At 48.9% G+C, this 21333-nt stretch overlaps 1 protein-coding gene across 4 annotated transcripts in view; it reads right to left on the reverse strand.

Annotated features, from left to right (window-relative positions):
* The window catches only part of CKAP5 (cytoskeleton associated protein 5), a 68133-nt gene that overhangs the window by 38275 nt on the left and 8525 nt on the right, over nucleotides 1-21333 (reverse strand). For all 4 annotated transcript variants that reach the window (XM_044270232.1, XM_044270231.1, XM_044270228.1 and 1 more), the window contains exons 2-5: nucleotides 16551-16642; nucleotides 4087-4280; nucleotides 1999-2205; nucleotides 1749-1920 (exon numbers count right to left, since the gene is read on the reverse strand). In XM_044270232.1, coding sequence (XP_044126167.1) covers nucleotides 1749-1920; nucleotides 1999-2205; nucleotides 4087-4280; nucleotides 16551-16607 — 630 coding nt within the window. In that variant the 5' untranslated portion in view covers nucleotides 16608-16642. The remainder of the gene's footprint in view (nucleotides 1-1748; nucleotides 1921-1998; nucleotides 2206-4086; nucleotides 4281-16550; nucleotides 16643-21333) is intronic.

The raw sequence follows: 21333 nt of genomic DNA on the forward strand, positions 1-21333 counted from the left end.
TTACCTTACTTCATTCTATCATATATCATTTATACCCCCTCAGCAGTTTTTGTTATCACGCTTTACTTATCTGGCAAAGTATCTAGATTTCGTCATATCATTTTTGGCATGATTGCTTCTATGTTTTTTGATGTGATACATAGACCCAGTATACTTACCCCCTGAGGAACCCATATTGCTGGGGGAAAAACTGATCTCTCTCCCCCCCCCCCCCCCCTTTTTTGGGAGGGGAACAGTCTTTTTCTAATTTCATTGCCAGGGCTACTGAGGGCTTAGTCTCTGGATTAGTCTCTGGGCTTAGGGGGCACGATAGGGCGATACTTAGGGCAAGTTTTCTCCCTCCCCCAGGGACCCCGAGCTCATGCCTCACTATATCTTGCAATTTACTTTATCTTTACATGATTGATCAATCATTGTATCCCAATCATAGTTTGGGCATTAGGTTTTAAGAATTATCATTAAATATTGTAGTTTAAAGGGTCTTTTTTTGTGGATTTTAATTCGGGAGCAGCTCCCACTAACTATGTATTACAGTTTACATTAGAGACCCTGTTAAACCTTAACAGTTGACTGTGTAGTCATATGCCAACACTAAAATTTACATACCACAGACCCTTGGCAAAAGTCATGCTTACACTGACCACACAGCTCCTGTACGATCAACTTAAAGGGGTTGTCAGGTTTCCAACATTGACGACCTATTCTGAGGTTAGGTCATCTATATTAGACCAATGGGTCAGCCTCCCGCCACCCATGTACAAGTGATGCGTTCTCATCACCATTTACCTGCTCGCCGTCTGCATTGCAGCAGTAAGCATGAGCAATAACAACTCTGCCGTCCCATTCACTTGAATGGAAAATATCAGGTGTAGTTAGACTAATTACCATTCATGTGAATGGGACGAAAGATGTCCACACTGCAATACAGACAGCGAGCAGGTAAACCGTGAAGAGATGGCAGCTCTCATAAAAGCATTGCAGTCTCTTCAAAAAAGCTCTTTCCTAAGGATAGGTCATTGGTATTGGAAACCTGACAACCCCTTTGATGTCAATACAGCATCATGCAATTCAGAAGGATCCTTGTATTACATGGTTTGTGCAAAGACATCGAAACATGCACACGTTTTACCTTTTTAAATTTTTGTTAAAGTTTTCAACATGCAATTTTGGTGAGAGATTTGCATTACATATAGTCTGATAAGTTTGCACAAACCATGAATTTCAGAATCCTAAATATACGGTACGTCAAAGTGATCACACAGAAGCTGTGCGATCAACAGTGGAAGCACGGCTATAAGTCACAGAAACCTTAGACACTGGCCCATTATCTCCTTAGGCTACTTTCACCCTAGCGGTACGGACCTCGGGCAGGCTGTTTCGTTGGGTGAACAGCCTGCCGGATACGTCCTGCTGCTAGAGACAGTGTGCCTCCGAACTGTCGCATCTTCCCCTTTGACTATAATGAAGGCGGAGTTCCTGCGATAGGCTGCCGGAATAAATGTCAGACATGTCGTAGTTTTATTCCAGCAGCCTCTCGCCGTAACTTCGCCCCATTATAGTCAATGGGGACAGAGTGGCAGTCCGGATCAGCCTGCCGGAGGTCCGTGCCACTGGTGTGAAAGTAGCCTTAGATGTCATGCTCAATAGCAGCCACAGCAACCAAGATGCATTATTCAAAGAAATGGCATGTACTCCAAAAATAAAATAATCGAATACCCCTTCAGCCTGCCTTAGATAAAGTCTCTCACCTGCACTGGATTAATGTTCTGTAATGGTGGCCTCAGAGCGTCTCTGATCCAGCGATAGATCTCCACGGCAAGTAGCTTGGCTTCATCTCGCACCGCCTTCTCTCGAGATTCGAAAAGCTTTGGCAAAACTTTAATAATTGGCTTCAGGGACGTTATTTTTGAACCAAATTCACTGTGAAGAGAAAAGACTTGATATAAGGCAGTGTGTATTAAAAATTTGCAAGTGGTTTCAACCTCAGAGACTACTTACCTCAGGGCTCTCCGCAGTGTCTCCACGCAGGCCACCACAATCTTTGGATTCTTATTATCTAGGCCTTTCAGCAGCTCCTCCTGTACAGTCTCCCCCTTCTCGATTTCTATGTACGTCAAGCAGATATCTGACCCAAGTTCCTTTGCTCTGGCTTTTGGCTGATTAAATACTTTGTTCACAACACCAGAAACCACCTCCCCTGTAGTCCTAAAAAGGAGTTAGAAACACATTTAAAGCGCACTTAAAAATGCATCAAGATGCATCAGTGCCAACACAGGGCATATTTTTGACCAGGCAGCTGGCAGACATGTAGGTGTCCTCGATGTCCATCAGATCATGTATAAGGCTACTTTCACATTAGCGTTTTCAATTCCACTATGGAGATAATAGGATCTCAATAGTGGAAGAAAACGCTTCAGTTTTGTCCCCATTTATTGTCAATGGGGACAAAACGGAATGCACCAAAAAGCATAGTGTTTCTGTACGCGATGTCGTGCGGAGCAAGTCGGATCCGTCCTGACACAATGCAAGTCAATGGGGACGGATCAGTCTTCTCTAAATCAATAGAAAAAAAAAAAACGGACCCATCCCCTATTGACTTTCAATGGTGCTCATGACAGATCTGTCTTAGCTATAAAAGACCTAATACAACAGATTCCGTTCATGACGGATGCATGCGGTTGTATTCTTGTAATGGAAGCGTTTTTTTAACCCCTTAGTGACCAAGCCTGTTTGGGCCTTTATGACCAAGCGTTTTTCTTCTTTTTCATGGTCTCGTTCCAAGAGCTATAATTTTTATTTTTTCGTCTATATAGCTTCATGAGGGCTTGTTTTTTTTACGGGACAAGTTGTAGTTTTTAATGGCACCATTTTGGGGTACACATAACTTTCTGATCAACTTTTATTAACTCTTTCTGGGAGGGAGATGGGGGAAAAATAGCAATACTGCCACTGCATTTTTACGGCGTTCATTTTTTGGTACAAATAACATAATATCTTTATTCTCTGGGTCAGTACGATTACAGTGATACTAAATACTTATAATTTATTTTACGTTTTACTACTTTTTTTTCCCAATAAAACCCCTTTTATTAACCCAAAAAATGATTTTGCATTGCCACTTCACAAGACCCATAACTTTTTTTTTTTTCTTTTTCTATGGAGTTGTGTGAGGGCTTGATTTTTGAGGGACAACTTGTATTTTTCATTGGTATCATTTTGGAGTAAATGGCGCTTTTTGATCGCTTATTATTACGTTTTTTTCGTTGTTAACTAAGAATAAATTAGAAATTCAGTCTTTTTTTTTTACGGCGTTCACCATAGGGGATAATTTATGTAGTCTGGGTCGTTACGGACATGGCAATACCAAACATATAGGGGATATTTTCTTTTTGCAATTTTTTTCATTGAAAAGCGTATTTTCAAATGGGAAAAAAAGCATATTTTATTTTATGGAATTTTTTTTATTTAATAAATGTGTATTTTTTTTACTACTTAAAAGTCCCACAAGGGGACTATAATATACAGTATTTTGATTGTTTTTAAAATGTAATGCATTATCTCTATAAATGCATTACATTTCAATAGCAATGCTATTCAAACCTTGACCAGCAGGCCGCGCCAGAGAGGCACAGCCTGCTGGAGAGAACTGAAGACAGGCTCGGGGCCCTGAACGGAAGCAAGGTAAGCTTCCGAACACATCAGCACCCCGCGATCGCATTTTCGGGGTGCTGATGGAGACAGAGGGAGTCTGCTCCCTCTGTCACCACTTTACATGCAGCGGGCGCCATTGCGCCCGGCACGTAAAGGGTTAAACAGCCCGGATCGGCACTCCTGCCGGTCCAGGCTGTTAGAGCAGGGCCCCGGCTCTCATGTGAGAGCCGGGTCTGCGCTCCCCGCTGCACGGGGGAGCCATGCAGTGCTTAGACCGGGCCGCCGTAAAAACGCGGCGGCCCAGCCTAAGGCCCCTTAGTGACCGCTGTAAAAACATGTATGGGTGGTCACTAAGGGGTTAAAGATCCATGACAGATCCGCAAGAAAAAAAAAAACGCTAATGTGAAAGTAGCCCAAGACAAAAGCTCCACTTACTTTCCCGCGACATGTGCATTTTCTACAAAGACAAGAGCAGCCTCCAGGCCTTTTAACTGGGCGACAGCGTTGGATTCTGTGACAAACTTCTTCATTAAGCCGAGATATTTGGACCATTCCGGGCTCTTCTCATCCACAATCTTTTGGAATAGTTTCATAGCCTCTTCGTAACCGCTTAATCTGGCTTTCCATACCTGCAAGCGACAAAAAAAAAATAAAAAATAAAAAAATTAAAATAAGGCAACAAGGCCAGTGCTCTGCTTTTTTGCCAGCCTCATAGAAAATGAATAGTGGGTGGCTGCACATGCGCACTCCTTCACCTGCGAGGCCCCGTTCTCCAAATAGGTGCAGGTCCCAGCGGTATATGCCCCCATTGTCCATGATGAGACAACCCCTTTAAGTGGCATAACTGGCTTCACTCAATTCAACAAAGTTTCACTATTTTCGTGATGTAATGTCGAGCATACTACTCCTTGTCCCCCAATTTATAACCCCCTTTGTTATTATTTAATTTGCTCAAGTTAATTGTAATTTTTTTCCTTGTATCCCTCTGTTAATGGGACTATAAGGTCTCTATTACACGAGCGGATGCCGTGTGGGTTACCCGCTGAGTGAAAGAGCCAAGTCCCGTTCCGGACAGCAGAGACACGGAGCATTAACATGATTGATAATGCTCTTAGCCTCTGACCTTTTTACTACAAAAATCAGTGACCACTTTATCTCACCGTAATTTTGTAGTAAAAAGATCAGAGGCAAAGAGCATTATCAATCATGTTACTGCTCCGTGTCTCTGCTGTCCGCAACGGGGCTTGGCTCGCTTTCACGCAGCGGATTACCCGCATGGCATCCGCTCGTGTGAAAGAGCCCTAAGGATCATGCAAGATCAGATCAATGTTTGGAAAAGAAAGTAACACAATGCATATTCTTTATTTAATTATTGAAAACAATAAAACATATGTTTAAATGCTTTCTGTCATGAAGCTGACTGACATAGCGATGTGCTAATGTCAGCAGTACATACCAGTGCGCTTTATAACTGCCTGCCGCCGTTCTCTTAAAATAAAGACTTAAAATATGCTAGTGAGCCTCTAGGTGCTATTAGGGCGTTGCTTCAGCACCCTAGAGGCTCAGTCTACGCACCCTTTGGCACGCCCAGGTCCAGTTGATTGACTTTAGAGTTCTCCTCAGTGTCCTGTAAATCCCACACCGTTCCTTTTAGTATTTGGCGCAGGCACAGTGAGTGAAGGACACGCTCCTGCTGCCGGCTTTCTTGCTTCGGCGCAGGCAAGAAGCCGGCAGCAGCAAGTCCTTCACTCACTGCGCCGAATACTGAAAGGAATACAGAAACCCTAAGATGGGGAAAAAAAAATAAAAATAAAAAAAAAATAAAAATAAAAAAAAATAAAATAAAAGAAGAAGATTCCAGCACAAGAGAACTCTTTGCCAGATACAAGTGGAAGGCCGAAGGCACCATTAAGTATAATGGGGTCTGGCAGAGTTCCAGCAAAAATGTATAGGGTCGGCCAGACACAAACAGCTGTGGTTTGCGTCTGCCGATTCCCAAGATTCTCTGCTTGATCAGGAGGCCAGATCTCCATGTTCCAACAAAGTAGCCTAAGGCTAGGTCTACACAATGATGTTTGTCGCACGACAATTTTTATGATATTCGAGATGGATTTTTTTGCGAATGTCGCGTAGCAGCATGTAGCATTGCGACACCATAGACTATCATTATAAAAATTGTTGCAACAAATGTTGGTGCAGTTGTGCACCACATGTCGTCGTGAAGACCTAGCCTAGGGCATTTTGACCCTTAACCACTTCAGCCCCGCTAGGTGAAACCCCCTTCATGACCAGGCCACTTTTTACACTTCGGCACTACACTCCTTTCACAGTTTATCGCTCGGTCATGCAACTTACCACCCAAATGAATTTTACCTCCTTTTCTTCTCACTAATGGAGCTTTCATTTGGTGGTATTTTATTGCTGCTGACATTTTTACTTTTTTTTGTTATTAATCAAAATGTAACGATTTTTTTGCAAAAAAATGACATTTTTCACTTTCAGCTGTGAAATTTTGCAAAAAAAAACGACATCCATATATAAATTTTTCGCTAAATTTATAGTTCTACATGTCTTTGATAAAAAAAAAAATGTTTGGGCAAAAAAAAAAATGGTTTGGGTAAAAGTTATAGCATTTACAAACTATGGTACAAAAAAGGAGATTTTTGTATAACTTACCAGTTAAATCTCTTTCTCGCTCTTCCTTGGGGGACACAGACCTTGGGTATAGCTCAGCTCCCTAGGAGGCGTGACACTAAGTAAAACTGTTAAGCCCCTCCTCCATCAGCTATACCCTCAGCCTGGAGATAGAGGCTACCAGTTGCGTGTCCAAGTAGTGAAAGGATAACAACCAATAACGGAAACAACCAGCCAGCAACCCAACGGGGCGCCAGACCATAACCCTGTAACCAAACACAGAAGGGTGGGTGCTGTGTCCCCCAAGGAAGAGCGAGAAAGAGATTTAACTGGTAAGTTATACAAAAATCTCCTTTTCTCGCCCATTTTCCTTGGGGGACACAGACCTTGGGACGTTCAAGAGCAGTCCAAGAAGGGAGGGACCACAAACCCAAGGCGGAACACCACCAGAGCATCAGGAAACCGCTGCCTGCAAAACCAGGCGGCCCAAAGCAGCATCCGCTGATGCATGCGTATGCACCCTATAGAACTTTGTGAAAGTGTGCAGAGAGGACCAAGTGGCTGCTTTGCACAACTGTTCAGCCGAGGCCCGATGCCTCTGCGCCCAGGAAGCTCCGACTGCTCTGGTGGAATGAGCAGTGACGCCGAAAGGCGGAGGTCTGCCCTTGGCTCGATAAGCCTCAGACACCGCCAGTTTAATGAAACGGGCAATAGCCACCTTGGAGACCGCCAACCCTTTGCGCGAACCCTCCGGAACCACAAACAGGGAGTCCGTGCGCCGAAAGGACCCGGTGACCTCCAAGTAAATCCTCAACGCCCTGACCACATCCAGACGGTGCAGTTCCCGTTCTCTGGGGTGGGAAGGAGAGGGACAGAGCGACGGAAGGACGATGTCCTCATTGATGTGAAAGGCGGAGACCACCTTTGGCAGGAAAGTCGGGACAGGCCGAAGCACAACCTTATCCTGGTGGAAGATCAGGAAAGGTTCGGAGCAAGAAAGAGCCGCTAACTCCGACACCCGTCGGAGAGACGTGACGGCCACAAGAAAGATGACCTTGCAGGACAGAAGGCGAAGGGAGACCTCCCGTAAAGGCTCGAAGGGGGCTGATTGGAGCGCCGAGAGCACCACATTCAGGTCCCAGGAAGGAACTGGAGGGCGGTACGGCGGAACAGAGTGAGCCACCCCTTGTAAAAAGGTCTTAATTGGCCCTAGAGGGGCCAGGGGACGCTGGAGAAGAATAGACAGCGCCGAAATCTGACCCTTCAGAGAACTGAGGCACAGCCCCAGGTCCAGACCCGACTGGAGGAAGGACAGGATTGTGGGAAGAGAAAACCGGAGAGGTGGGATGCTCCGGGACTCACAGAACCCCAGATAGGACCTCCAAACCCGATAGTAGATCCTAGAGGATACGGGCTTACGAGCCCGGATCATGGTGCGGACTACGTCCGCGGAGAAACCCCGTCGCGTTAAGACGGCGGTCTCAATAGCCACGCCGTCAAACGTAGCGAGCCTAAATGCTCGTGGAAGATCGGTCCCTGAGAGAGAAGGTCTTCCCTGGAGGGCAGTGGCCACGGTGCGTCTGCCAACAGCAACATTAGGTCGGCGTACCAAGACCGGCGGGGCCAATCCGGGGCGATTAGAATCGCGGGGACGCCCTCTGCCGCGATCCTCCGAAGAACCCGTGGCAGGAGGGGAAAAGGAGGAAAGACGTACAGAAGGGAGAATTCGCGCCACGGAAGGACGAGCGCGTCGGCGCCGTATGCCTTCGGGTCCCGTGCCCTGGCCAGGTATAGGGGGACCTTGTGGTTGAATTTGGAGGCCATGAGGTCCACGTCGGGGCGACCCCAGCGAAGACAAAGGGCTTCGAACACCTCTGGGTGCAGGGACCATTCTCCCGGGTCGATGGTGGACCGGCTGAGGAAATCCGCCGCCCAGTTGTCCACCCCCGGGATGTAAATCGCAGATAAGGCCGGCACGTGCGTCTCCGCCCAGAGGAGAATGAGGGTCACCTCTTGCATCGCTGCAGCTGCGAGTGCCTCCCTGATGGTTTATGTATGCCACAGCCGTGGCATTGTCCGATTGGATCCGAACAGGGTGGCCCCTCAGCAGATGGGTCCAGTGTCTGAGGGACAGAAGAATCGCCCTCAGTTCCAGAATATTGATTGGAAGTCTGGACTCCGATAGAGACCAAACGCCCTGGACGGACCGGGGAGGGAAAACCCCCCCCCACCCCCGTAAGCTGGCATCTGTGGTAATCACCAGCCAGTTCAGTGGAAGGAAGGACTTCCCCCTTAGAGGGATATGCAACCACCAGCCGAGGGAAGCCCGAGCCAGGGGAGGCAGAAGAAAGGTCCTGTCCAGACTCCTCGGTGATTTGTCCCAGGCCGACAGAATTGCCCTCTGAAAGGTGCGGGATCGGAATTGTGCGAACGGCACCGCTTCGAAACAGGCAACCATCTTTCCCAACAACCGCATGCTGGATCTGAGGGAAGGGCGGTGATGACGGAGGAGACTGCGAACCGACCCGCGAAGGGCCAGACGCTTGTCCGACGGAAGGCGGACCTCCGCCAACTCTGTATCCAGGAGCATCCCCAGGAAGATCAGCCGTCTGGAGGGGGTAAGGGAAGATTTGGGGTGGTTGATAATCCAACCGAACCGCGTCAGGGTCTCCAGAGTGAGTTCCACACTGCGGGATGTCTGAGAGAAGGAGGGTGCCTTGACCAGGATGTCGTCCAAGTATGGGAGAAGAAAAACACTTCTTGAACGTAGAAGGGCCAAGACAGGGGCCAGGACCTTGGTGAACACTCGAGGAGCCGTCGCCAGACCAAAGGGAAGGGCGACGAATTGGAAGTGATCGTCCCCCACCGCGAAGCGCAGGAAGCGGTGATGACATGGAGCAACCGGAACGTGGAGGTATGCATCCTGAATGTCGATTGAGGCCATGAAATCCCCTCTTTCCAGGGAGGCCACTGCGGACCTGAGAGACTCCATCCGGAATCTCTGCAGTCGGAGAAAACGGTTCAGGCGTTTTAGGTCCAAGATCGGACGCACTGAGCCTTCCTTCTTGGGAACCACAAAGAGGTTCGAGTAGAACCCCCTGAACCTTTCCGTCGGAGGCACGGGGGCGACGACACCCTTGTCCATTAGAGAGTGAATGGCCGCGAAGAAGGCGGCCACTCGTACGGGATCTCGCGGAGGACGGGATCGGAAGAAACGGTCTGGCGGAATGGACGCAAATTCGATTTTGTATCCGCAAGATACAATCTCGAGCGCCCATGCGTCTGAGATGTGGGCCCGCCATACGTTCCTGAATAGGAGAAGGCGGCCCCCCACCCGGGTGGGTGGGGGCGCACCTTCAGGCAGAGGGCTGCTGGCCTGTGGGAGCCCGTGCAGGCTGGGACTTGCGCCAGGTAGGTTGCGTCCGAAAAAACGGCTTCTTGCGTCTATCCTGGGCTGGGCCAGAGGAAGAAGAACTGGCCGCGGGTCTAGACCCGGTGGGCTTGCGAAAGGACCGAAAACGGGACGAACCAGCGCGACCACGGGGGGCGCCCATTGGCCTGGACTGGGGGAGGTGAGTACTCTTCCCACCCGTGGCCTCTGATATAAGTTCGTCCAGACGGGTTCCGAACAGGCGGGAACCCGTGAATGGTAGGCCGGCCAAAGAGCGTTTGGAAGCGGCGTCCGCCGCCCAAACCTTCAGCCAGAGTTCCCTCCTGACAGAAACTGCCAGGGCAGAGGAACGGGCAATGAGGGCACCCGCATCAAGGGAGGCCTCACAGACGAATTTTCCGGCCTGAACAATTAGTTGGGCTAAGGAACGGAGGTCCTGAACAGGGACGTCCGACCCTAACTCCCGTTCCAGTTGCAAACCCCATTCAGAGACCGCTTTGCCAACCCAGGCGGAGGCAAAGACCGGTCTAAGGGCCGAACCAGAGGCAGTAAATATGGCCTTGGAGAGGGATTCCGTACGACGGTCCTCAACAGACTGGAGGGAAGATCCGTCCTGTACAGGAATAGTAGTGCTTTTGGACAGGCGAGCCACGGGAGGATCAACCTTAGGCGGGGATGTCCACGTGGTCACAGAATCCGCTGGAAAGGGATAACAAATGTCCAGCTTTTTGGGTGTAATAAAGCGGACGTTAGGCCGAGTCCAAGCCTTGGATACCACAGAAGAAAAATCAGCGTGTATGGGAAAAACCTTGGAGGCCTGTTTGGGGCGGAGAAAGGACACGCCGGCCTGTTCAGAGCTGGGGGGGTCATCGTGTAGCTGAAAGGTATCACGGATGCTAGTGACAAGATGCCCCACCGCGGACGCCAATTTGGACGGAAGCTCTGAGTCCATGTCCACGTCCGAATCCGCCAGTTCTCCCTCAGAAAGCGTATCCCTTTGAGAGGATAGACTTGACTGAGCTCGCACGCATGGCGGAGAGAGCGAAGCATCTGGAGAAGATGTGCGCTCAACCCTTGAACGTTTCTGAGTATGCCGGGCCCTGGAAGATTCGCTGGGAGGCAGGGAACCAGTGGGGGCGGCAGAAACGGTAGTCCCAGCGGGTGCGACAGGGATTGTGGCAGCCTGCGGGAGAGGCGGTCTATCCACGAGACGGCCCACTACGTGTGTAAGGCTTTCCACCGCCTGAGACAGAGACCTAGCCCAGTCAGGGGGTTCAGAGGCACCGGGGGGCGCAGCGGGAAGCGGGCCCTGCACCGGGGCCTGACATGCAAGGCAATGCGGCTCAGATTGCCCACGCGGAAAAAGTTCCTTACAGGCGGTACAGGCATGGTACCAGGGTTTGGGGGCACCTGTGGGATCTGACATGCTGAAGTGTGGTTGTACTCTAATATAGAGACCACAAAGGGTTATAGCAGCTATGACCAGGAGGGTTAGGAGAGGGTTAACTGTCCTACCAGTGCCTCAGAAGAACGTCAGGAGATGGCCCAGATCAGCAGCAGCAGAGAAGCAGTGAACAGCAGTGAGCAGCAGAGAGCGCCCACAGAAGCCGAGCGATGTACACAGGAGGTTAGAGTCCCCCACCGTGTCCCAGCTTCCTGTCAGGAGTGAGGAAGCGCGGGAAACCTCAGCAGAAAGCGCGGGGAACAAGCTCCGCCCCCTCCAGCGCTTGAAATGTCTCCTGTGAAGGAGAACGTAGCTCCGCCCCCAAAATGACGCGCGCGTAAGCCCCGCCCCCTGCCGGGACCGCTAAGCCCCGCCCCCCGTTCTCGGCGGGAAGGGGGAGAGAGAGAAGAGAAAAATGGAGTCAGCCCCGAATGAGGGGGAGGGGGGGGAGAAAGATAGCAGCGTGGGGGGGAACGGCGTGGGGGTGCTGAGGATGCTGCTGTGCTGCATTGTCCTGCAGATGAGCGCTCAGAATGAGCGACCACGGGTGCCCCCCTTACCCAGAGGGGTAGATGCTGCAGATAGGGACGGGGTATGGGCTGGAATAGCCATCTCACCGTCCGACGTCTTCACCCTCAGTCCTTTCCAGCAGGGTCGCCCCTTCAGCCACTGGCACCGCAGTGGCAGGAAGCTGGAAGAGGGGCTTGGCGTGCGGGCGACCCCCTAGCTGGCGGGATGTAGGGGAGCCATTGCTGCCCAGATCCTCCTATTGCTTCTGTGGGGGAGGCAGCAGTGCAGATAAGTTGGCACTGGCGCAGCTCAACCCCGGGAGAGCAGAGAGGTCTAATGCGTCTCTGGTATCCCTAGGAAAAAATAAAATAACAAAATTAGAAGAAAAAGTAAAAATAACAAGGAGAAAACAGCCCTGCAGTAGCAGGGAGTGTCTTGCCTCCTTGGACACTAAGCTAAAACTGGTAGCCTCTATCTCCAGGCTGAGGGTATAGCTGATGGAGGAGGGGCTTAACAGTTTTACTTAGTGTCACGCCTCCTAGGGAGCTGAGCTATACCCAAGGTCTGTGTCCCCCAAGGAAAATGGGCGAGAAATGTGAATTTCCGCTTTTTGAAGCAGCTCTGACTTTCTGAGCACCTGTCATGTTTCCTGAGGTTCTACAATGCCCAAACAGTAGAAAAACCCCACAAATGACCCCATTTCGGAAAGTAGACACCCTAAGGTATTCGCTGATGGGCATAGTGAGTTCATAGAACTTTTTATTTTTTGTCACAAGTTAGCGGAAAATGATGATTATTTTTTTTTTTTTTTCTTACAAAGTCTCATATTCCACTAACTTGCGACAAAAAATAAAAAATTCTAGGAACTCACCATGCCCCTCACAGAATACCTTGGGGTGTCTTCTTTCCAAAATGGGGTCACTTGTGGCATAGTTATACTGCCCTGGCAATTTAGGGGCCCAAATGTGTGAGAAGAACTTTGCAATCAAAATGTGTAAGAAATGACCGGTGAAATCCGAAAGGTGCACTTTGGAATATGCGCCCCTTTGCCCACCTTGGCAGCAAAAAAGTGTCACACATGTGGTATCGCCGTACTCAGGAGAAGTTGGGGAATGTGTTTTGGGGTGTCATTTTACATATACCCATGCTGGATGAGAGAAATATCTTGGCAAAAGACAACTTTTCCCATTTTTTTTATACAAAGTTGGCATTTGACCAAGATATTTTTCTCACCCAGCATGGGTATATGTAAAATGACACCCCAAAACACATTGCCCAACTTCTCCTGAGTACGGCGATACCAGATGTGTCACACTTTTTTGCTGCCAAGGTGGGCAAAGGGGCACATATTCCAAAGTGCACCTTTCGGATTTTGCAGGGCATTTTTTACACATTTTGATTGCAAAGTTCTTCTCACACATTTGGGCCCCTAAATTGCCAGGGCAGTATAACTACGCCACAAGTGACCCCATTTTGGAAAGAAGACACCCCAGGGTATTCCGTGAGGGGCATGGCGAGTTCCTAGAATTTTTTATTTTTTGTCGCAAGTTAGTGGAATATGAGACTTTGTAAGGAAAAAAGAAAAATCATCATTTTCCGCTAAATTGTGACAAAAAATAAAAAATTCTAGGAACTCGCCGTGCCCCCCACGGAATACCTTGGGGTGTCTTCTTTCCAAAATGGGGTCACTTGTGGCGTAGTTATACTGCCCTGGCAATTTAGGGGCCCAAATGTGTAAGAAGTACCTTGAAATCAAAATGTGTAAAAAATGGCCTGCGAAATCTGAAAGGTGCCCCTTTGCCCACCTTGGCTGCAAAAAAGTGTCACACATGTGGTATCGCCGTACTCAGGAGAAGTTGGGGAATGTGTTTTGGGGGGTCATTTTACATATACCCATGCTGGGTGAGAGAAATATCTTGGCAAAAGACAACTTTTCCCATTTTTTTTATACAAAGTTGGCATTTGACCAAGATATTTCTCTCACCCAGCATGGGTATATGTAAAATGACACCCCAAAACACATTGCCCAACTTCTCCTGAGTACGGCGATACCAGATGTGTGACACTTTTTTGCAGCCTAGATGCGCAAAGGGGCCCAAATTCCTTTTAGGCTGAGTTCACACGAGCGTGACAGATTTGGTCCGGATGCGTTCAGGGTGCGTTCAGTTAAACTCGCACCATTTTGCAAGCAAGTTCAGTCAGTTTTGGCTGCAATTGCGTTTAGTTGTTCAGTTTTTTCCGCGCGGATGCAATGCGTTTTGATGCGTTTTTCACGCGCGTGATAAAAAACTGAAGGTTTACAAACAACATCTCCTAGCAACCATCAGTGAAAAACGCATTGCATCCGCACTTGCTTGCAGATGCAATGCGTTATTAACGCAGCCCCATTCACTTCTATGGAGCCAGGGCTGCGTTAAAAACGCAGAATATAGAACATGCTGCGATTTTAAAGCATTGCAGAAGTGATGCGTGAAAAAAAATGCTCATGTGCACAGCCCCATTGAAATGAATGGGTCAGGATTCAGTGCAGGTGCAATGCGTTCACCTACTGCATTGCACCCGCGCGGAAATCTCGCCCGTGTGAACTCAGCCTTAGGAGGGCATTTTTAGACATTTGGATCCCAGACTTCTTCTCACACTTTCGGGCCCCTAAAAAGCCAGGGCAGTATAAATACCCCACATGTGACCCCACTTTGGAAAGAAGACACCCCGAGGTATTCAATGAGGGGCCTGGCGAGTTCCTAGAATTTTTTTTTTTTTGCATAAGTTAGCGGATATTGATTTTTTTTTTGTTTTTTTTCTCACAAAGTCTCACTTTCCGCTAACTTAGGACAAAAATTTCAATCTTTCATGGACTCAATATGCCCCTCACGGAATACCTTGGGGTGTCTTCTTTCCGAAATGGGGTCACATGTGGGGTATTTATACTGCCCTGGCTTTTTAGGGGCCCTAAAGCGTGAGAAGTCTGGAATATAAATGTCTAAAAATGTTTACGCATTTGGATTCCGTGAGGGGTATGGCGAGTTCATGTGAGATTTTATTTTTTGACACAAGTTAGTGGAATATGAGACTTTGTAAGAAAAAACGAAAACAAAAACAAACAAAAAATTTCCGCTAACTTGTGCCAAAAAAAATGGCTGAATGGAGCCTTACCAGGGGGGAGTGATCAATGACAGGGGGGTGATCACCCATATAGACTCCCTGATCACCCCCCTGTCATTGATCACCCCCCCTGTAAGGCTCCATTCAGACATCCGCATGATTTTTTACGGATCCATGGATACATGGATCGGATCCACAAAACGCATGCGGACGTCTGAATGGAGCCTTACAGGGGGGTTATCAATGACAGGGGGTGATCAGGGTAATCAGGGTGATCACCCCCCTGTCACTGATCACCCCCCTGTAAGGCTCCATTCAGACATCCGCATGATTTTTTACGGATCCATGGATACATGGATCGGATCCACAGAACGCATGCGGACGTCTGAATGGAGCCTTACAGGGGGGTTATCAATGACAGGGGGTGATCAGGGTAATCAGGGTGATCACCCCCCTGTCACTGATCACCCCCCCTGTAAGGCTCCATTCAGACGTCCGCATGATTTTTTACGGATCCATGGATACATGGATCGGATCCACAGAACGCATGCGGACGTCTGAATGGAGCCTTACAGGGGGGTTATCAATGACAGGGGGTGATCAGGGTGATCACCCCCCTGTCACTGATCACCCCCCCTGTAAGGCTCCATGCAGACGTCCGCATGATTTTTACGGATCCATGGATACATGGATCGGATCCGTAAAAATCATGCGGACGTCTGAATGGAGCCTGACAGGGCGGTGATCAATGACAGGGGGTGATCAGGGAGTGTATATGGGTGATCACCCGCCTGTCATTGATCACCCGCCTGTCATTGATCACCCGCCTGTCATTGATCACCCGCCTGTCATTGATCACCCGCCTGTCATTGATCACCCGCCTGTCATTGATCACCCGCCTGTCATTGATCACCCGCCTGTCATTGATCACCCGCCTGTAAGGCTCCATTCAGACGTCCGCATGATTTTTACGGATCCATGGATACATGGATCGGATCCGTAAAAATCATGCGGACGTCTGAACGGAGCCTGACAGGGGGGTGATCAATGACAGGGCGGTGATCAATGACAGGGGGGTGATCAGGGAGTTTATATGGGGTGATCAGGGGTTTATAAGGGGTTAATAAGTGACGGGGGGGGGGGGGGGGTGTCGTGTGGTGTTTGGTGGGACTGTACTGACCTACCTGAGTCCTCTGGTGGTCGATCCTAACAAAAGGGACCACCAGAGGACCAGGTAGGAGGTATATTAGACGCTGTTATGAAAACAGCGTCTAATATACCTGTTAGGGGTTAAAAAATTCGGATCTCCAGCCTGCCAGCGAGCGATCGCCGCTGGCAGGCTGGAGATCCACTCGCTTACCTTCTGTTCCTGTGAGCGCGCGCGCCTGTGTGCGCGCGTTCACAGGAAATCTCGCGTCTCGCGAGATGACGCGCCGATGCGTCCAGGAGGAATAAATCAACCACCTCCCGGACGCATCGGCGCGTTAGGCGGTCGGGAGGTGGTTAAGAAGGAAGAAAAAAAAAAAATAAAACACACCCACATGAAAACCCCTTTGACGTTGATCAATTATCTGGTGAAATGATAAATTCTTTAGAGAGGAATAGCGAGAACGGAAATCTACCACCCCATGGGCACAAATCTGATGACTAAACTACATGGTTTGAAGGCACTAAATAAAAATAGATCAAGTCCTTGTCTGTCATTGAGGAGATGAAGCCTGCAGACATGCTGGGTCATCAGAACCTCCTGCCGCTCCTCTTCACAAGCAATGAGTGAGAAGGCAGCAGCATAACGTGAAGTGCGCGGTCAGCACGTACCTTGTGCTCGCATTTCTGGTCAATAGGAAGCTTCATCCACTCGCTGTCGTCCCCCATGATGATCTCCCTGTGTTTGTTCCTGTGCTATATATCTGTGAGGAAAAACAAAACCACAACAGTCCATTACCAGACAGAAAGATGGGTAAAATGCTCATTCATTAGAAGGCAGAGGCAACTATTTACTGGGGTGTGGAGAGCGTTCCCATCATGCCAACTACTCCTCGTCCATTGCCGGCATCAACTCAGATCCCAGTAAGGTTAGACATGAGGAATTTTTCCCAATGTGCACACTGGGTTCATACAAACTCTCGCTCCTGATAACCAGTGCTCATCGGTCGGCTGATCAGATCTTGTATCAGTGTGAAAATGCTCGCTGGTCAGCAGCACATCGCCTCGTGTAAAGCGGACACGCTGCTGACAACGTGAAGAGTACAGCGCTCAAATGGTCACAGTAACAAACACCCTTCCTCCATTGGCCTGTGGAATGGACCTTTAATGTCGTTGTTCCACAAATAATATTCCAGAGTTCTCAAACCAGCATCTGGATCTGAACACTTTTGTAACTGCACGTTAAAAATTATTATAGCTACTGAATTAGTCAATTAAATATATCTGTATAGCGCCACCTGCTGTTAAAGGTTTCAACTGCCATTACCTGATGCTTACATGGCGTCCCCTGAGCTGCCAGCCTGAAAAATCCAGCAGAACAGTTGGAGCATTTTTATTTTTTATTAATCATGGATAACCCCTTTAAACAAGTGCAGATTCATCTTTTTTGTCACATCTTTCTTCAGTTTGCAGACTTCTCTAAAGAGACGTCTAAGGGAAAACAGATAAACTAAAATGCCAAGGGATAGAAGTTGGTACTGGCCAAAGGGTAAGGGTACTTTCACACTTGCGGCAGGATTCCGGCACCAATACACTTCAATGTGAATTAATGCCGGCAAGTGTTCAGGATTTTTGGCCGGAGAGACAAATACAGCATGCTGCGGTATATTCTCCGTCCAAAAAAAACTTAAGAGGGACTGAACTGATGCATCCTGAACGGAATTCTCTCCATTCAGAATGCATTAGGATAAGGACGAATGCACACGGCCGTGAGCGGTCCGTGGTATCCCGGCCTGGATTCTTACCGACAACAGGAGCGCACGGCGTCATTGGTTGCTATGACGCCGTACGCTTCATGCCGCCGCTGCACTACAGTAATACACTAGTATGATCTATATGAGTGTACTACTGTACTGCAGCATGAAGCACACGGCGTCATAGCAACCAATGAGGCCGTGCGCTCCTGCTCTCAGCAGGAATCCAGGCCGGGATACCACGGACCACTCACGGCCGTGTGCATTCGGCCTAAAACCGATCAGTTTATTTTTTCCGGTATTGAGCCCCTAGGACGGAACTCCGTGCCGGAAAACAAACGCTAAAAAACGTGTGAAAGTACCCCAAGTTCTGGGTAGAGAAGGAGGGAGAAAAAAAATAATAAAATAAAAGCTTAGCTTCAGGCCTCATGCACACAACCGTTGTGTTATGTGGTCCACAAAACACAGATGGCGACCGTATGCGTTCCGCAGCCATTAATATAACTGCCTATTCATGTCCACAAAACGGACAAGAATAGGACAGGTTATATTTCTATGGTTTTGCGGACCACAGAATAGAGCAACGGATGCGGAAAGCACAGGGAGTGATGTCCGCATCTTTTGTGCCCCCGTTGAAGTGAATGGGTCCGCATCCGAGCAGCCTTAGGCATCCTTCACATGTCTGATAACATCCTTGACCACATCCATGATCTACCAATGGACCAGTCCTTTTTACAGGCCCACAGACTAACGGGCGAGTTTGCCCTGCACATTTCCCATGTCTTCCACTGATTGCGGAAAAAAAATAATATATTTTTACAGGTGTGTGGAAAAAAAAAAAAAAGAAAAAGAAAGGTCAGGAGAACACAAGACAGTACACGACTGATCAGACGTGTAAGGCTGCTTTCACACTAGCGTTCGGGTTTCCGTTCGTGAGCTCCGTTTGAAGGAGCTCACGAGCGGACCCGAACGCAGCCGTCCAGCCCTGATGCAGTCTGAATGGAGGCGGATCCGCTCAGACTGCATCAGTCTGGCGGCGTTCAGCCTCCGCTCCGCTCGCCTCCGCACGGACAGGCGGACAGCTGAACGCTGCTTGCAGCGTTCGGGTGTCCGCCTGGCCGTGCGGAGGCGTGCGGATCCGTCCAGACTTACAATGTAAGTCAATGGGGACGGATCCGTTTGAAGATGCCACAATGTGGCTCAATCTTCAAGCGGATCCGTCCCCCATTGACTTTACATTGAAAGTCTGGACGGATCCGTCCCAGGCTATTTTCACACTTAGCTTTTTTTAGCTAATATAATGCAGACAGATCCGTTCTGAACGGAGCCTCCGTCTTCATTATTATGGGCGGATCCGTTCAGAACGGATCCGCCCGAACGCTAGTGTGAAAGTAGCCTAAAATGGGCCTTGGATGATCACTCAAGTAAAATTTCCTGCAAGACTGGTCAATGGGCCAATTAAATCTATTACAGGAATTAACCATTTGTGGCATGCAGAGTAGTCTGTATAGAGGACAGACAATACCGGTTGGAAGAGCAGTCACCGTTGTATGTACACAGTACACATGCTGGCAATGCGGACATGTTCTGGCCTGGAAAGGCAGCCTGACCGCTACCTGTGTAATTATGCAGGCAGGGCGGCGGGTGCGGCAGCGTCGACAGCAGAACGCCTAGTGCCGACAGCTCTGAAGCCATTTTTATCCCTGTACACATTAATACTTCCTGACGAGAGGAGGAGCAGCTTCCCTTCACTCAGGATCATAGAACACGAAGATGTCCAACCAGGTGAAAGGTGTCCTGCCGTTTATATTGAAGATCTATCGGCAAGATAGGTGATCAATATCTGATCGGTGGGGGTCCGACACCCAGCAGCCTGGCGATCAGATATTTGAAGAGGACCCCCACCAGATACTGATCACTTATAGGAATGTCAGGACAACCCCCTTTAACTTTACAAGATGGCAATACCCCTTTAACGACAAGTAGGCTTGAGCGAAACAAGCTTAGTCAGATCGTAGATCCAAAGTCAATTTACTCAAAGTTAGTTTTTAATGGAGTTTCTGTACAGCAGTAAAACCTATGGGCAATTTCGCATCGCCCAAAGTTGCGTGAGACTTCAGCGAATTAGTCCGGTATTCCAATCTGCACATTTAAAAAGATTAAATTAAGAATTTGAAGTCTGTTTTGGTACCAATTCCTAATTTAAAATATGTTTTTAAATGCGCACTCACGCTACTTTGGGCGACACAAATTTGCCTACACGGAGCCAATACAATTTAATGTTGTACGGAAACATTGAAAACTAATTTTTTTGAAAGAATCGACTTCGGATCCATCATCCAAAGCTCTATTCGTTCAAACCCAATGACCAGTATATGCCATCACTTCATAACTGGTGGTGAAGGGGGGGGGGGGGGGGTGTCCAACCTCTGGGACCGCCTAATGATGGCAAATAAATGGGGCCGCTGCACTGATTTAGTGCTGTGCACCCTTGGCTAATCACTGTGTAAGGAAGACCTCTTACATTTCCGGATCGGCGGAGGTCTCAGAGTTCAGACTGCCACGAAAGTGATGTGTCCTACTGATATGCCATCAATTTATAAGAAGGGATATCCCCTGGGAACAGGACCTCTCAGTTCTCCTTTACTCAGTACAATATCATCAAGTCCAAGCTACTCTGCCACACAAACAATGTAAACCACACAGAAGTGCAATAAGGCGTTTACAGAGCTACTATCCATGTAAAAGTATCTGATCAGTGGGTGGGTGTCCAACACCTGGGACCCTCGCTGATCAGCTGTTTGAGAAGGCACCGGAGCGCGCAGCCTTCCCTACGCCAGCGTCCTCACACTGCCTAGGCGTCGCTCAGCCTCAAAGTGAATGGGGCCGACCTGCTATACAACGGACAGCGCTGTGCAGGGCGAGCGGGGAGAATGCTGCAGCGCTACTCTACAGGCCGGTGTCTTCTCAAAACAGAACTTTCCCTATTATTGTCCACATTACGGACAAGGATAGGACTCTATTAAAAAGCCAGCTCTTCTGTTCTGCAAAATACAGAACGCACACAGACGTCATCCGTATTTTTTGGCAGACTGCCCACAGTCGTGTGCATGAGCCCTAACACTAATGGCCAGCTATCCCACCAGCAGCTGCAGCAATCCAGCGAGTGCAATGGCCTAACGGCTCACCAAGCACAGCGCCGTACATTGTATAGCGGCTGTGCTTGGCATTGGAGCTCAGCCCCTATTCACTTCAATGGGACTGAGCTACAGCTAGGCCATGTTACGTCACTGTCCTAGGAAAAGGCTGCTGCGCCGACAGGAACTCCGTTCTCTTCAAACAGTTGCTCTTTGAGGGGCGCCAGGTGTCAGACCCCCACCATCCTGATATGGATATACCTATTCTGAGTAATAAACAGAAAAACCTCTAAGGCCCCTTGCAGACGAGCGTTCCTCCCGCAGCGAGTCCGCAACGCAGCTCCTGGCCTGACCTTCCAGCGCTGCTGGGGGTCACATAGCATTATATAGATTTATGTTGTTATGTAACCCTTACAGTTATGGAATGTATTGGATAACACTGGCATAATGCTGCCAGTGCTGGGAGGTCAGGCCGGGTGCTGCGATGTAGACTCGCTGCGGGAGGAACGCTCGTCTGCAAGGGGCCTAAAGTCTCTAAAAATAGGCCCTTAAAGGAACAGTTTT

The sequence above is a fragment of the Bufo gargarizans genome, chromosome 10 (genome assembly GCF_014858855.1).
Source record: "Bufo gargarizans isolate SCDJY-AF-19 chromosome 10, ASM1485885v1, whole genome shotgun sequence".
Lineage (NCBI taxonomy): Eukaryota > Metazoa > Chordata > Amphibia > Anura > Bufonidae > Bufo > Bufo gargarizans.